We start from the raw sequence: 15,053 nt of genomic DNA on the forward strand, positions 1-15,053 counted from the left end.
GAAACTCTGAAGATTGCACTGGAGCGTAGAGAAGCCAAAGCACAAGGAAGAATTCAAGATACTAAAGAGCTGAACAGAAGATTCCAAAAGGCAGCTCAGAATGACAAAGCAAAATATTACAGTGAAATGTGCGAGGAGCTAGAGTCGGAAAATGCTGCTGACGATCATTTAAAAATGGCTGGAACAGTATGTAGGCCGGGAACTGCCAGAAATTCAAGCAGGATTTAGAAGAGGCCGTGGCACCAAGCATATTATTGCTGATGTCAGATGGGCCCTGGCTGAAAGTTAAAGAATACCAGAAGAAGGTGTCGTACTCAACTCAAAGGCACCTAACAACAGCAAAGTGAAGAATTAAAGGAGTCCTACTTTTTTAAAATCCACTCCTGTTTAAAAAGCCCGCATTCCTCTTCTTCCTAGGTGTTCTGCATTTGAGAGGTAGTGAAGTCTTTGCCGGTTAGCAAGTGTAATGTTTTAGTTCTTTACAAACAGGGTAGGGGAAAGTGCGTGTAAAAAGTAATATTGAAGTTTTGAAATAGCAGCAAAGTGCGTGAATTTTATTTTTGTTCCTTGCTGGTATTTTTTTTTTTAAAACAAAAATGGGGAAACAGCTCCATGTATTTGCTGAGATCACCTTGCTTTGTGGTCACCGTGACGTTTGGAGGAAGAGGGTGGAGAACCACATCATCCACAAGTCCTCAGCAGTCTGCTCGGAGCAGTGATGGGACGCTCGTTTCTAAGAAACGTTTTAGGATTTTTAAAATAAATGTACTAAACTTATTTTTGGTGATCTTTTGTTTTTCCTCTCCCCTCTTTAAAGATATTTTTCAAATGGTGAAATTCCTTCAACCTACCCCAAACCAATCACTAAAATTTTATTTTATTTTATATCCTCTACTGGATATAAATTTAGTTTCTTCTTGGACGTAAGCAAAATATCTCAGCATCTCGTGCTGGTCACTTGAAGGTTTGAAAGTGTTTATGGGGGAAATCCATTCACTGTTTGTAAAAATGCCTCAGGGGGTTTTTTGTTTGTTTTTGTGTTTTTCTAACACAGGGAGGTAGTAATGGTGAAGGCCTAGAGGAGCAGGGCTTCAGATTCGATGGTGGTGGGAAAATACGCCAAGTGCTTGAGAAGGAGGCCGACTTCGTTAATCAGTTATGGAAGTGACTGACGCCGCTTAGACATCCTGATGCTTCTTACTAGATTTCTCTCCTGTAGACTTATGCTGTCAACTGGTTATGCTTTCTGTTAGTTAAACTTCGTTTCATGTACACACACACACACACACACACACACACACGTTTTGCCATTGTTTGCTTGAAAGATGTATTAATTTTCCATTGTGTGTTGGATTATGTAGGAAATGTTTGCAAACAATTTTTTTAAAAGGCTGAAAAAAGTTCTGTGGGTGGTTCTGTGTAGTAATCTTGACATTTGTATTGAGTTTAGAAATTTAAGGGAGCTCTGGTGGCCTGCACGAAGCTGCGCTACAGTCCCAAAGGCAATTGGTTCAAATCCACCAAATGCTCCCCTGGAAAAGGAGGGACAATCTCCTCCGGGAACAGTTGGATCTGACTCGATTGTACACAACGTGGGGTGGGGGGGGGATTACTTTAAAAAAATAATAAAGCTCCCATGATGCTAAAAAAAATAAGGTAATGCCTTAAAGTGTCCAGAAGGGACCAGAACTAGGCTTGCTGCTGGCTTGGTTAGGGACACTGACTGTGCTGTGACTCCTCGTGACCTCATACGACGTGCGCCGCCCGCCCGCCCCTGTGTCCTCATGGTCACTGCTGTGTCGGAGGCTGTGGTTACAGTGAGGTGGCAGCACACACCAGGGGGGTCCTTCCCCTCCTCACCACCCCTCCTTACTGTACCAGATCACACCAGCGGGGCCCTTCCCCTCCTCACTGTAACAGATCACCCACACCATGGGGTCCATCCCCTGCTCACCACCCCTCCTTACTGTGATCACCCACGCCAACAGGGCCCGTCCCCTCCTCACCACCCCTCCTCACTGGCCATAACGTCCGATGCAGTTATTCCTTTGTACGAGCTGTTACTGCCTTCGAGCTGTGTGTGTTGTAGCCTGTGCTACCTCAGGAACGTGGTGTCGTCCTCCCTGTGCCCTGCCTGATTGCGAGCGGTGACATGGACCCTCACCGCTCTGTCCCTCGGGGTTCAGTGTGTAGTGGTTCATGCTAACGCTCTCCATTCTGCCCCCAGGAGTTCAACATAAGCCTGCTGGCTCCCTGCTTAAGCCTGGGTGTGAGGGAGCTCTCCGGGGGCCAGGGGAGCCCCCTCTTTGAGACGGCCCGCTTGGTGACTCTGCACCGGATGAGCAGCGTCGTCCAGCAGCTCCCCGCCACCCACCAGCCGTACCAGCCCTCCTTCCCCCCCGAGTCCTCAGCCTACTGGAGCAAGCTCAGCGACCTGTTTGGTAAGGAAAGCCAGTGTTTACAGACCCCACTGAGGGGCATTGCCGGGGGCTGGGCTCCCCACGGCCCTCCACGCAGTTCCCGCTTTGCTCTCCAGACACGCGTGGACACTGGGTGCACTGGGGGAATGCTTGCGCCCGGAACCACGGGCAGGGGCTCAGCGGCTGGGACACTGCCTCGGCCGGGGACACCTGCTCACTGATGGCACAGTCGCCGCTAAGGGGCCAGGCTGCACTGGTGTCCTCACAGAGCGCCTCCGTTTCAGGGGACGCCACGGTGTACCAGTCACTGACCACACTGGCTCGGGCCCTGGCGCAGTACCTGGTGGTCCTCTCCCGAGTTCCCAGCCATCTGCATCTCCCCCCAGAGAAGGAGGAGGACGTTGTCAAGTTTGTGGTGATGACTCTGGAGGTGAGCACCAGGACGAGAGAGAGAGAGCGCGCACGTATGTGTGCCTACTTACACACACACACAGAGACAGAGCAGTGGGAGAGGGAACCGACAGGGAGAGAGGCGAGGCCTTCATGGACCATGAGCTGTGAGCACTCCAGCCTGGCCTCACCCCCCTGACGTCCTGCTGACGAGGGAGGGGCAAGTAGCTCCTGCCTCTCCTGGGCACTCTCGGCCTGTGCTGGCCAGGGCCTCTCGGCCACACGGACAGGGCCCGGGGTACCTCTGGGAGAGCAGTCCCAGCTCCTCTGCTGAGCCTCGGAGGGCTGGAGAGGAGGCCAGTGCACTCCCGGCTGTGCTCACCTTTCACACCACACGTCTTCCTCTTGTCTGTCCGCCCATTCTGCACCTGTGCTATTCTCTGAGTGTCCTGTCCAGTGTTGCCGGGCATCCATCTTCCCAGTGTGTCTGTCCACTCTGCCTTGCCACCAGTTCTGTGTGTCCGTCCAAACCAGGTCTGTTCTCACTGAGCTTACGCAGGGGACTGTCCCCACTGTGCACCCACTCCACGTGTCAGCCCACTGGGTGCACCTCTTGCCCGTGTGTCTGTCCCCACTGTGTGCCCTTTCTCCGTGTCTGTCCCCACTGTGTGCCTGCTCTCCCTGTGTTCCCACTGTGTGCCCGTTCTCTGTGTCTGTCCCCACTGTGTGCCCGCTCTCCCTGTGTCCCCACTGTGTGCCCTTTCTCCATGTCTGTCCTCACTGTGTGCCCGTTCTGTCTGTCCCCACTGTGTGCCCGTTCTCCGTGTCTGTCCCCACTGTGTGCCCGTTCTCCGTGTCTGTCCTCACTGTGTGCCCATTCTTCTGTCTGTCCCCACTGTGTGCCCGTTCTTCGTGTCTGTCCCCACTGTGTGCCCTTTCTCCGTGTCTGTCCTCACTGTTCACTTGTTCATTGTGTCTGTCCCCACTGTTGTGAGAAACTCAACCGTCTTCGTAAACCTGGACATTCCAGGCAGGGACAAGGAGCACACAGTGGAAGAGAGCAGAGAAATGAGGCCACAGCATGGGGCCCTGCATTTAGGGAAGAACTCTGCAGTGACCGGTGTCCCCACTGGCTAGAACAAGCGCCCAGCCAGCACAGTGCAGCCGGCTCCCGTGCCTCTCCACACCGCACAGGGTGTTCACTCAGCTTGTCAAGAAACACTGGGGATACACTCATCTGGACTGGGCAGCCCCTGGACCACAGCGGAGAGGAGGCTGGGACCCTGGGGGCTGAGGGGTCAGGAGGGGATGATGGGACAGTAGAGGATGTTGGGACAGCAGGGAGATGTCAGGGGGCCGAGGCTGTGGCCAGGAGAGGATGCTGGGATATTGGAAGGCATGGCTGAGCACTCAGGACTTGTACCGTGGACTGGGGTGCTGGTGGTTGTGGGGACAGTGGGTGGAGGCCAGAGCTGTATTCCTGGGAGGGCTGAACTGCTGAAAACTGCAGCTCCTTGTGTCCCCCCGCCACCGTGCGTGATCTCCCTGCTGCCACTGTGGCGTGCCAGGGACGGGGCACCGTGCTGATGGGACTGTGACGTGCCTCCCTCTAGGCCCTGTCGTGGCATTTGATCCACCGGCAGATGCCACTGAGCCTGGACCTGCAGGCTGCCCTGGACTGCTGCTGCGTGGCACTGCAGCTGCCAGGCCTCTGGCTCGTCCTGTCCTCCCTGGAGTTCGTGACCCACGCCTGCTCCCTCATCCACTGCGTGCGCTTCGCCCTCGAGGCCAGTGAGTAGATGCCCGGTGGGCACTCCTCGTCTGCAGGGCCAGCACCGTGCACGTGTAGTTCACTGACCTGTCCGAGTCCCTGGCTCACGTCACAAGCTAGGGAGGAGGCAGGTGAAAACAGACTTGCTCAGGAAGAGGCCAGCGCTTCACTCCTTCTGCAGGGGCCTGCGCTGCCGTTGAACTTGGCTTTGTGTTGTGAGGGGGAGGGGCTGGTTTGTTTTCGTGGTTTTTGTTAGCATTTTGAGACTTCATCTCTCTTGAAAAGCACTTCTTAATGCTATACTCCTTTGATCTTTAGTCCTGGTGACCATTTCATATTTTCAGTTGTAAGTGACCGTCAGATTACAGTAAAAGATGGCTCCCTTCTGTTGTCGTTTAAGTGGCTGTTTCTATACCTCATTGTAGCCCTAGTAGCTTATAAATAAGCAGAGTTCTCTTCAGGGGGACATTGGTCTCACTGAGAGTCATTAGCCAGATTTTTTAAAAGATTGGACTTGATACTTTACATGTTGGGGGGTTTATTTGATGCTTTGTGTTTTCCTATTAAGCATTATAGAGTGGCATTTTGAAGTGCCATTGTTTAAATTGTTTTCATCTGTGCATTTGTGGGCTTCTTGAAAACCAACATCCAGGAATTCCTTCTTAAAAACCAAACTTGTTGGGGGTATTGCTTTTAGTTGTAGTGAACCATGAAATGTTCACTAAAAACCCTCAGAATTAGAAATGACAAATAATAGAGGGAGGAAGGATCTGGAAACCTGAAGGCAGACATCCAGATTCTCAAAACTGAAGAGTCACCCGGATGTCAGATCCACGTCTAATGTCATCTGCACTCGTACCCTCCTGTTGACTGAGGATTGAGGCCATGCTCCTCTGACCCCGTAGCTGGGGGTTCGGGTGATGCGTGGGGATCTCACTGTAGGGATCAAGGCCCCTTTCCTCCAGCCCCACAGCTGGGGGTTCGGGTGACGCGTGGGGCAGGTGATTGTGGGGATCAAGGCTCCTTTCCTCTGACTCCACAGCTGGGGGTGTGGGTGACATGTGGGGCGGGTGATTGTGGGGATTGAGGCCCCTTTCCTTTGGTCTCACAGCTGGGGGTGTGGATGAAATGTGGGGTGGGTGACTGGGGATCTCACTGTAGGGATCGAGGCCCCTTTCCTCTGACCCCACAGCTGGGGGTTTGGGTGACACATGGAGTGGGTGATGGTGGGGAATCAAGGTCTCTTCTCCCTGAGCCCTCAGTCAGGGGTTGGGGTGAAGTGTGGGCAGATGGGAAAGGTGCATTTGCTGTGTTCACTGCAGTTGCTGTGCAGCCGGGGGACCAGCTTCTCAGCCCAGAGAGGAGGATGAACCCCGCCGCGGCCCTCCGAGAGGACAGAGCAGATGCAGACTCCGCACGTATGTCGGCACTTCCCTCCCTCCTGAAGGGTGAACGCAGCTTCTTCTCAAGGTCACGGAGCCCACACCCTTAGACATGTCCTCCTCTGCGCCCGGGGCCGCGGGCTGCCAGGCTCTGGGAGGGCCGGGAGTGGCCTCCTCCTTGTCCCAGGAAAACGAGTGTTGCACGCAGTGTCAGGTGGGAATGTGACATGTGAGGCGCTCGGAGCTCGTGGGGTGTCCTCACTGGTGCCAGCCAGCTGTCTCGGTGCATCCCCCGATTCTGAGGAGGTATTCTGTGCGGTGGTGGTGGCACAGGCGAGGAGCCTGGGGGGCCCGCTGACTCCAGGACTGCTGTCTCGGGCTCTAGTGCTGCTGTGTCAGTCGTGGCTGGACATGACTCAGTTGCCAGACCGGGGCTCCCTCAGGGCCTGGACTGGGGAGCACTTCAGAGGGAGGCCATGCTGGCCCAGCTTCTGTCCATGGCGGGTGTCCGGTGGGCACCGAGAGTCCTCTCAGGCTCTGCTGTCTTGTGTGATGCGCTCTCCTGGTTGGCTTCATGCTTCCACTGGACTTCCCTGTCTCCATAGGAGTTGTGTTTCTTCTCTGCTCAGGTCGTGTGATTGCCCAGCCACTGGCTTGGGGGGCTCTGAAGCTGAGCAACCCCACGGTGACACAATTCACTCCATGCCACTAGACATGACTCCTTCCCCAGGGACGCGCTCCCCCCACCCCCCAACCTGTCCCAGGGCCGAGAGGGCTGGGATCTCCCGACAACCTGTCCCAGGGCCGAGAGGGACAGGACCCCCAATGACCTGTCCCAGGGCCAGGAGGAAGCCATCAGAGGTGTGTTGCAGTGCACACTGAGGCTTCCTGGTGACCTTGGGCTCTGGGACCCCCAGGAGCCTGCAGAGCGCTCCTTCCCGGCTGGCCCCCTGGCCCCAGGTGTTCCCTCAGGTAGGAGAGCTGTCACCCTTGCCGACCGTTCCGCCCTCGGTTCCTCAGTGTTGTTTCCTGACACTGGTCACCAGCCCCACAGAGTGGCTGCACTCTCCTCCCTCCCACCCTGTCTTTCCTGTTTCCGTTTGTCTTTCTGTCCTGTCCCTTTCAGCCTCCCATGCCCCCTGGGCCGTGCTGGCTGTGCTAGGAGACGGCGTTGGTGCTGGGTTGACGTGGCCTGGTGGTGGGTTACCATGCCCGCTCTCTGTGTCCTGTTTAGCCCTGAGGAGGGACCTAGTTTTCGGTCCCCTTGAGGTGGCCCCAGGGCGTCCCAGCAGGTGTGCTTACGGCCAGGGGCGTGGGTCTTGCAGCCCAGCGAGCGTTCTTTCTCCGTGTAGGAGAGGTGGTGGTGGTGCAGCGGATGAAGAGCTTGGCTGCTAACCCTGGTCAGTGGTGGACCCCACAGCCGCTCTGTTCAACAGTGACAGTCTGTAGATGCCCCTCCCAGGACCCTCTCGGGGGTGCGCCTGTGTGCCACATGGCCGCTGGGCCAGCCTTGCTCAGCCCGGGTGCTGGGGGTATATGGCCAGGAGGAGCCTGGACAGCGAGTGTGTGGAGTGTGTGGAGTGTGCGGAATCTTCGTCTCTAATCCCGGACACTTACCAGTTCGACCGGCCGGCCGTTAGGGCGAGCAGGGGGCCATTACTGTCATGCTGTGCTCTGAGTCCTGCGAGGGGTGTGGCGAGCTTCTCAGTGGCTTCCATCAGGGTGCCAGGGGGACTTGGTGTCCCGAGTTAATGAAAGTTGGGGTGTGAGAGGTGTCGGGACCCCTCGAGCCTTCAGAGAGCCCCTGGAGGGGACAGGCCATGAGGATTCCCGCATGGTTCTGTATGTGCCACCAAGGGCATGACCTGGAGAACTGGACACCAGAGCGGGCAGGTGTCCCAATGGGGTTGTCACCCTGCTGACTGGGGGTGGTGGGCACTGCTTCAGGTGCAAGGAGGGCTGGAGACCAGGTCAAGCCAGCTGTAACTGCCTGGGTGGGGGCGGGGACTCGTGAGGAGGACAAGTGGGGCAGCCACATCTCTGCCTGGGTGGGGGCAGGGACCTCGTGAGGCAGACAGGGGACAGAGGAGGACATTGCAGATGACCATGTCTCAGTCCGGGCAGAGATAGAAGCCTGGTGAGGCAGATGGGACAGAGGAGGACCCTGGGCGGCCACGTCTCGGCCTGAGTCGTCTGCTAGTGCTGCTCTCTTGGACAGGGCCGAGTAGAGGCTGGCGTCAGGGTGGCAGAGGCCCACGGGTCCTGCCTCACCACGCCGCTTGTCTGTAGCTCCGCAGTACGTCACCACAGCCTGTGAGCTGGTGGCCGAGATGGTGGAGGCCCTGCAGTCGGTGCTGGCCCCCGGCCACAGACGGAACAGCAACGTGCCTGCCTTCCTCACGTCGGTGCTGAAGAACATCGTGGTCAGCCTGGCCCGCCTGCCCCTTGTCAACAGCTACACCCGGGTCCCTCCACTGGTGAGTCCAGAACTTTCCCACGTCTCAGACTGAAATAGGATCAAATGGCATGTCTAGCCACAGGGTCTCATGTGCAGGGCTGGCCAGGGCGTCCCCTCTGCAGGGCTGGCCAGGGCGTCCCCTCTGCAGCCTTGGCCATGCCATGGGACCTCAGTATGGTGTTGGCCAACCCGGTCCCCTGCGGTGCATTTGTGACTACAGCCTCTTGGGGTGTGGAGGTGGCTGTGCATCTTGGGGTGCAGTGTTGGCCCTGACATCCAGCTCTCATTTCCTTGGCATCTGGGGTGTGAAGTGAGCTGAGCTGTCATTGTTAGGGGAGTGTCTCCTCCCCCTGGACGCTGGCCATGCGGGATAGTGACGTGGACCAGAGCTGCGGGCTCCCAGGGGAGTACTTCCCTTCAGACGTGGCCTCGTTGCCCCTTGTTCACGCGTGTCTGCCCCGAGTCGGGGTACAGCAGACACTGTCAGCCAGTTCCCATGCCAGTGACCGCGTGTGGGGGGAGCCAGCGTCCATGGGACCAGCTGGTCTCCTGCAGCAAAGCATGCTCTCAGCCACAGCACCCCCACAGCCAGGGGCTGCACCTTCTGGGTGGAGGCCTTCCTGGGGGGCCTCCTCTCAGGAAGAGGCTGGGGTGCAGAAGTCCCAGACGTGGCACCCCATATCCAGTGTCTCTTGGGACAAGGAAGGCCCCTGAAGACTGGACTCAGCTCTTGTCCTCTGGTGCAAACCTCCGTGGGGTGTGGGCTGAGATGCTGCTGTGAGCAGGAGAGCCTAGATTTGGGGAGCTGAAGCCCATCGGGGTCCAGAGGGGACAGTGTCTGACCAGGGTGCGCAGTGTGGACAGATGGCCGAGGTATTTCCGGAGATCTCAGCCGGGACGTGCAGTGCAGACAAGACACTTACAGGAGCTGTCTGAGAACCTGTCTGGAGAAGTGCAGTGGAGGCAAACCAGCCGTCAGAAAGAACCTCGAGCCTCGTCTACACTGGCAGAGCCTCTGACGGTCCTGGTCAGAACTGCACCTGGTGACTCACCTGCTGCTTCGTGGCCTGAGGCACGGGGGCAGCTGAGACTGGAGGTGAAATCTCTTCATTGAGATGGAGGAGGGAGCTGAGTGACTCCCACGTGTGCCACCGCCAAGGGCTGGCCTTGAACGTGACCACAGGGTCCACAGTGGGAGCTGCGTCTGCAGCTTTCATTTGTCCTCACCACCAAGCTGTGAGTCTCAGCTCAGCTGTCAGCTCACTGCGGGGCCCTAGGGGCCCCACAGCCCCACCTGAGCAGACAGTGGGTGTTTGGGGGCCTGTTTCCTCAGCCTGAAGCTGAACTTGCCTGTGGGATCACACATCTGCACCTCCCCGCCCCAGTGGTGGAGAACCTGACCTGTGCTGCCATGCCACCCTAGGTGTGGGGCAGTAGTGGGTTAGGGGCAGAAGGAGAGGTGGCCTACAGCAGATTGGAGGGGTCACTCGGTGGGGAAGATGCCCTGAGGCACAGAGGCTTAGCTGTGTTCCCAGAAAGCAGTGCGTTTGCTTTCTAAATGTTGGATAGGCTCTCCCTGAGCCTGAGCTGGGCACATCCCGAGGTGGGCGCGTCCTGAGGTGGGTGCCTCCCAAGGTGGGCAGGGGAGAGGTGGGCGTGTCCTGAAGTGGGTACATCCCGAGGTAGGCACGTCCTGAGGTGGGCAGGGGAGAGGTGGGCAAGGGAGAGAAGCTTTGTTTCCTTGCAGCACAGCGCCCCAACTTGGTCTGTATGAAGTTACTTCTCTGTTCCCAGGTGTGGAAGCTCGGGTGGTCCCCCAAACCTGGAGGGGACTTTGGCACAGCACTTCCTGAGATCCCCGTGGAATTTCTTCAAGAAAAGGAGGTCTTCAAGGAGTTCATCTACAGAATCAACACACTAGGTACACCTGGCTGACCTGTCTGGGGGTCGGACGAGTGCAGCCACTCTCCAGCCCTCATCTTCCTCGCGGGTTGAGGAGGGGTCTGTCGGGGGCCCTGGGAGGAATGCGTTCCTCAGAAGAGCCTCCCCGCGAGACCAGAGGGGCAACACTTGCCTAGAGACAAGGGACAGAAGGCAGGACAAGGCCGGAGAGGAGGAGGCAGAGGGAGAGGAGGAGGCAGAGGGAGGAAGGCGGTGTGCTGTTCCCCGTGGTTGCACTGTGAGTGAGGGGTCAGTACCATGTGGAAACCTGCCTCAAATCACAGGAAGAAATAAGGGGGGGAGGGGGAATTAATTAGCAAAACTGTTTTAATTAAAAGTTGGGTGGTGGTGATGGAAATGTGTGTGAAGATGTTTTGCCGAGTGCGCTGAAACCTTTATCGCAGTGGAGAACCGGGGTTGTTAGCAGCCGGAACAGGTTCGGTGGCCGTCAGCAGTGGGAAGCCGGGCCTCACCCTCAAGTTGTCCAGTTGTGCTGAGCTGTATTTTTCTGAGCGTTGTCTGTATGTTTCCATTTCATTTATTGCATCGTTGCACATTTTCTGTGCCCTGGCCGTCATCAGCCGTCTCACTGTCTGTCCCCTCGCTGTCAGTCAGGCACAAGCAGCACTGGGCCAGCCTTGAATCCTGCCCATTGTTTTCCTCTTGCCCACCCCTTCTCCCTGCCTCTCTTAGTCATCTTTTGTCCCTCTGTCTGTATGCTTCAGCATCAGTCTGTCTGTGTCCAGGTGATGAGGGATTTGATTTTGCCTCCTGTCAGCAGCACGTACCTGTCTGTGGCTTGAACACAGATGTGGAGTGGTGATGTCCCCTGTGGAGGACGGTGAGGACTCACAGAGCTCACCTCTGTGCTGTCCCAGGAGGTGCCTGGCCCGATGCTGTGCAGCTCTGCGCTCACCTTGTCTCTGTGTTCCTAGGGTGGACCAGTCGGACCCAGTTTGAGGAAACGTGGGCCACCCTCCTCGGTGTTCTGGTGACGCAGCCCCTCTCAATGGAGCAGGAGGAGAGCCAACCTGAGGTAAGAATATAGGTGGACCCGACACCACGTGACACACGGCCGTGACCCTGTGATGGTGATCACGTGTGAGCGCCGTGGGGCTGACATCACATGACCGCGGGCATGACACCGTGAATGATGACCAGGTGGGAATGCTGGGGCTGAGACCCTGTGATGGCTGCGCAGGTGTGAGCACTGGGGCTGTGACAAGCAGGCCAGCCAGGCCTGCACCGTGTAGTCACAGCTGTGGCCTTGAGGTCAGCCGACTTCAGGTGAGCTCAGTCCACATGCCACTGTGGCCTCATCAGGACCCGCCCCATATAGACGTGGTCACGTGAATGGCGGCTCTGCCCACCGTGTCCTCGACGGGGCTTGTGGTCTGTCCATCAGGTCACGAAGCGTGGTCTGAGCGAGTGAGGGCTGTCTGCGTGGACAGGGTTGTGTCCCCCGACTGCCTCCCTGAGGCCTCGGTAACCTCTCAGGGGTTCTTGTTGACTTTTCTCTGTGGGGTATTGATGCGTACCCGTGAGTGGAGTGGTCAGCTGTGAAGGTCACGTGGTAAAATCTGACAGTCTGTTCAGGGGGAAGCAGACATCACGTCTGTCTAAAAGGCAGACATAGTGAATGGTCCTGCACAAAGGCACAGAACTGACGAGGCGGAAGGACTTTCCTTTTTTATTTATTTATTTTTTAAATATTATTGTGATGTTCATGAAAGTTTGTAGAAAAGTTGCATTTTCATTCATTCATTGTTGCACATTTTCCTACCTAGCCCCCCGGTTCACTTTTAAAATATAAAATTCATTGTTGCTTAATTTCCTCCCTCTTCTCCTCCCCCATTTCCCTTTGCTGTGCACCTCTTATTCTGGACTGTTGTCATACAGGTAATGCCTGATCATATATTCCTTTTAAACAGTCCTTTCCTTCATCTGTTACAATGCAGTGTTCACTATTTATCCCCTTTTCTCAGTTTCCCCCAAATCCCCACATCTGTTCTGTTTTGTGCATTATGCAGTATTTGTCCTTTTGTGACTGGGACATTTCGCTCAGCATAGTGTCCTCCAGGACCACCCATGGTGTATAATATTTTGAGTTCCTTGTTTTTCAGTGCTGCGTAGTACCAATATTCCATAGTTTTTCTGTCCATACATTTGTTGATGGGCACTTGGTTTCCTTCCATCTCTTTGCTGTTGTGAATAAGGCAACAATAAACATGTGTGTGCATGTATCTGTTTAGGTGTCGGGTCTGGTTTGTTTAGGGTACCTTCCTAGTAGTGGAATTACTGGCTCAAATGCTGTATCTGTTTCCAACCTTCTGAGAAAGCATCAGACTGCCTTCCACAGTGGTTGCACCACTTTACACTCCCACCAGCAGTGAACAAGGGTTGCAGTCTCTCCACAATCTCGCCAGCACTTGTTTGCTGCTCTGTTCAACTTTGCTGTTGTTGCTGGGCTGAGATGTCATCTCATAGTTGCTTTGATTTGCATCTCTCTTAGAGCTGGAGATTTTGAACATTTCTTCATGTGTCTGTTTGCTGTCTGAAGGTCCTCTTCGGTGAAGTGCCTGTTCATGTCCTGTGCCCGTTTTGTGACTGTTTGTTGACGTTTGTCTTGTTGAGGTGCTGGAGCACTCTATAAATTTTAGAAAACCGTTATCAGCTGTGTCATTGCCAAATATTTTTTCCCAGTCTGTGGGTTTCCTTCATACCCTGTTGAAGTTTTTTAATGTGCATAGGGATTTGATTCTTAGAAGGTCTCTTTCGTTTATTTTATTCTCTCCTGGGTGGGAGTTCTTCACTAAGTGGAAGACTGTTCGCTCTGTGGATTAGGCTTCCAGAGTTCTTCCTAGCTTTTCTCTGAAGAGGAATTGTTCTTTGTAGTTACTTTGTGTCCATTGGAATCTGCTTTGAACAGTAGCCCCTCGCTCAGCAGGTGGATCTCAGGGCTGTGCTGTACTGGCGTGAACTTGCATAGACAGCTCATGGCTGAGCTCACATGTCCTTTGTGGCCCTCCGTGGCCGGGGCTAGTGACCTTGCTGGCTCTCAACCCCATCCACGCACTGCCGGCCTCTCCTGATAAGGCCGTGGTTGCCCGCTGCGGGAGGACCCTGACCTGCACTGCCTGGGACATGGCGCGGGGCTGGCTGGTGGGTTTTGTCTCTCACTCCCGTGTATCCTCTGCTTCCAGGAAGACACGGAGAGGACCCAGATCCACGTCCTGGCTGTGCAGGCCATCACCTCCTTGGTGCTGAGCGCCATGGCAGTTCCTGTGGCCGGCAACCCCGCCGTCAGCTGCCTGGAGCAGCAGCCGCGTAACAAGCCGCTGAAAGCCCTCGACACCAGGTCACTGCACTTGTGAAGGAGGGGGCTGCCGCTTCTCCGGCACCCCTTCTTGGCCCCTGGCCTTGTTTCAAGAGGTGCCCCGAGATGAGAGTGCTGGCATCTCCGTGGTGCCTGGAGTCTGCTCCAGGCTGGCAGGAGACACAGCATCAGGGCGAATTGTCGAGTGCTGCCTGCAGACTGGCAAACGGGGACCAAGAAGTCTGGAACCCCTGAGTGTGGCTGGCTGTGTGGAGCTGTTCCAGTTCCCCTGTTGTCTGGGGGCCAGGCTGGGGGGTTTTAATGTTGTCACTGTTAGCACTTCAAAGACACAAACTCTTCTTTAAACTCTTCTGAATTGTAGGTTTGGGAGGAAGTTGAGTGTCATCAGAGGAATTGTTGAACAGGAAGTTCAAGCAATGGTTTCCAAGAGGGACAACATTGCCACCCATCATTCATACCAAGCGTGGGACCCTGTCCCTTCCCTCGCTCCAGCGACTACAGGTACCTGTGTGCAGGGCAGTGGGAGGATGTGTGCCTGCTCCAGTTCAGAGCAGGCTGCTTGTGAACTAGGCACTGGCTTGTGGGCTTAGGGGTGGCCGTTCCCGGAAGCTGAGTGCCGTGGCTGGCCCAGAGTGCCGGGTCAGAGAGCTCCCAGGAAGGCCCACGTGGCCGGGTGCCTGGATTTCTAGCTGGACCTCGAGTGGTGTGCTTATCCTTTCTGTCTGTGACCTTGAGTTAAGAGAAGCAGACTTTTGTGTTGACAAGATGTGGTTGCATAGACTGTTTGCCGGGCTTCTAGAAGTTGCTAGATGTACAAGTGCAGAGCCTCAGAAGACATGGGCTCACAGGGTTTGCCAAGCAAGTGCCGTGAGCTCTCCACAGCAGAAGACCCTGAGGTCGGTGTGAGTCCAGCCTCAGGAACTCTGGGTGATGAAGGGAGATGAGAAATAGGTCCAGCTAGCTCTCTCGGAAGCTAGGCTGGAGGAGGGGCCCTGGGGGCAACAGGCGCAACCTCAGGCCCGTGGGAACACGATTGGAGGCTTTCATGTTTGGGGTTTTGTAGGGGCTGGGATGGCAGGGACAGTCAGAGATGGGCCTTCTGCTGGGGTCAGAGAGCAGGACGTGTGGGACGTGAAGGGGGTCTTGTGGTGTGTGCTTAGGAGACGACGTGTGCACAGAGGGGAAGACGGGCTGTGTGTCTAAGGGGCCAGTGCACAGGCAGAGCCGGGGGACTGTCCATCACAACTGCCCTTGGGGCAGCGGAGCCAAAGCCTGCTGTGCTCTGTGCGGCACCTGCAGCTCCTGACTCCCTGAGCTCAGTCAGCCTGGCCCCGTCCCCGAGTCAGGGGCTCCC

The 15,053-nt window shown here is 56.0% G+C and overlaps 1 protein-coding gene across 1 annotated transcript in view; it reads left to right on the plus strand.

The window, feature by feature from the left end:
- Positions 1 to 15,053, plus strand: part of HTT (huntingtin) — a 154,206-nt gene that overhangs the window by 125,168 nt on the left and 13,985 nt on the right. The window contains exons 52-60 of the mRNA XM_006893659.1: positions 2,228 to 2,441; positions 2,705 to 2,850; positions 4,424 to 4,601; positions 5,904 to 5,999; positions 8,253 to 8,440; positions 10,216 to 10,342; positions 11,298 to 11,398; positions 13,566 to 13,720; positions 14,061 to 14,200. Coding sequence (XP_006893721.1) covers positions 2,228 to 2,441; positions 2,705 to 2,850; positions 4,424 to 4,601; positions 5,904 to 5,999; positions 8,253 to 8,440; positions 10,216 to 10,342; positions 11,298 to 11,398; positions 13,566 to 13,720; positions 14,061 to 14,200 — 1,345 coding nt within the window. The remainder of the gene's footprint in view (positions 1 to 2,227; positions 2,442 to 2,704; positions 2,851 to 4,423; positions 4,602 to 5,903; positions 6,000 to 8,252; positions 8,441 to 10,215; positions 10,343 to 11,297; positions 11,399 to 13,565; positions 13,721 to 14,060; positions 14,201 to 15,053) is intronic.

The sequence above is a fragment of the Elephantulus edwardii genome, unplaced genomic scaffold, assembly GCF_000299155.1.
Source record: "Elephantulus edwardii isolate Elephantulus edwardi_28Jun2011 unplaced genomic scaffold, EleEdw1.0 scaffold00129, whole genome shotgun sequence".
Classification (NCBI taxonomy): Eukaryota; Metazoa; Chordata; class Mammalia; order Macroscelidea; family Macroscelididae; genus Elephantulus; species Elephantulus edwardii.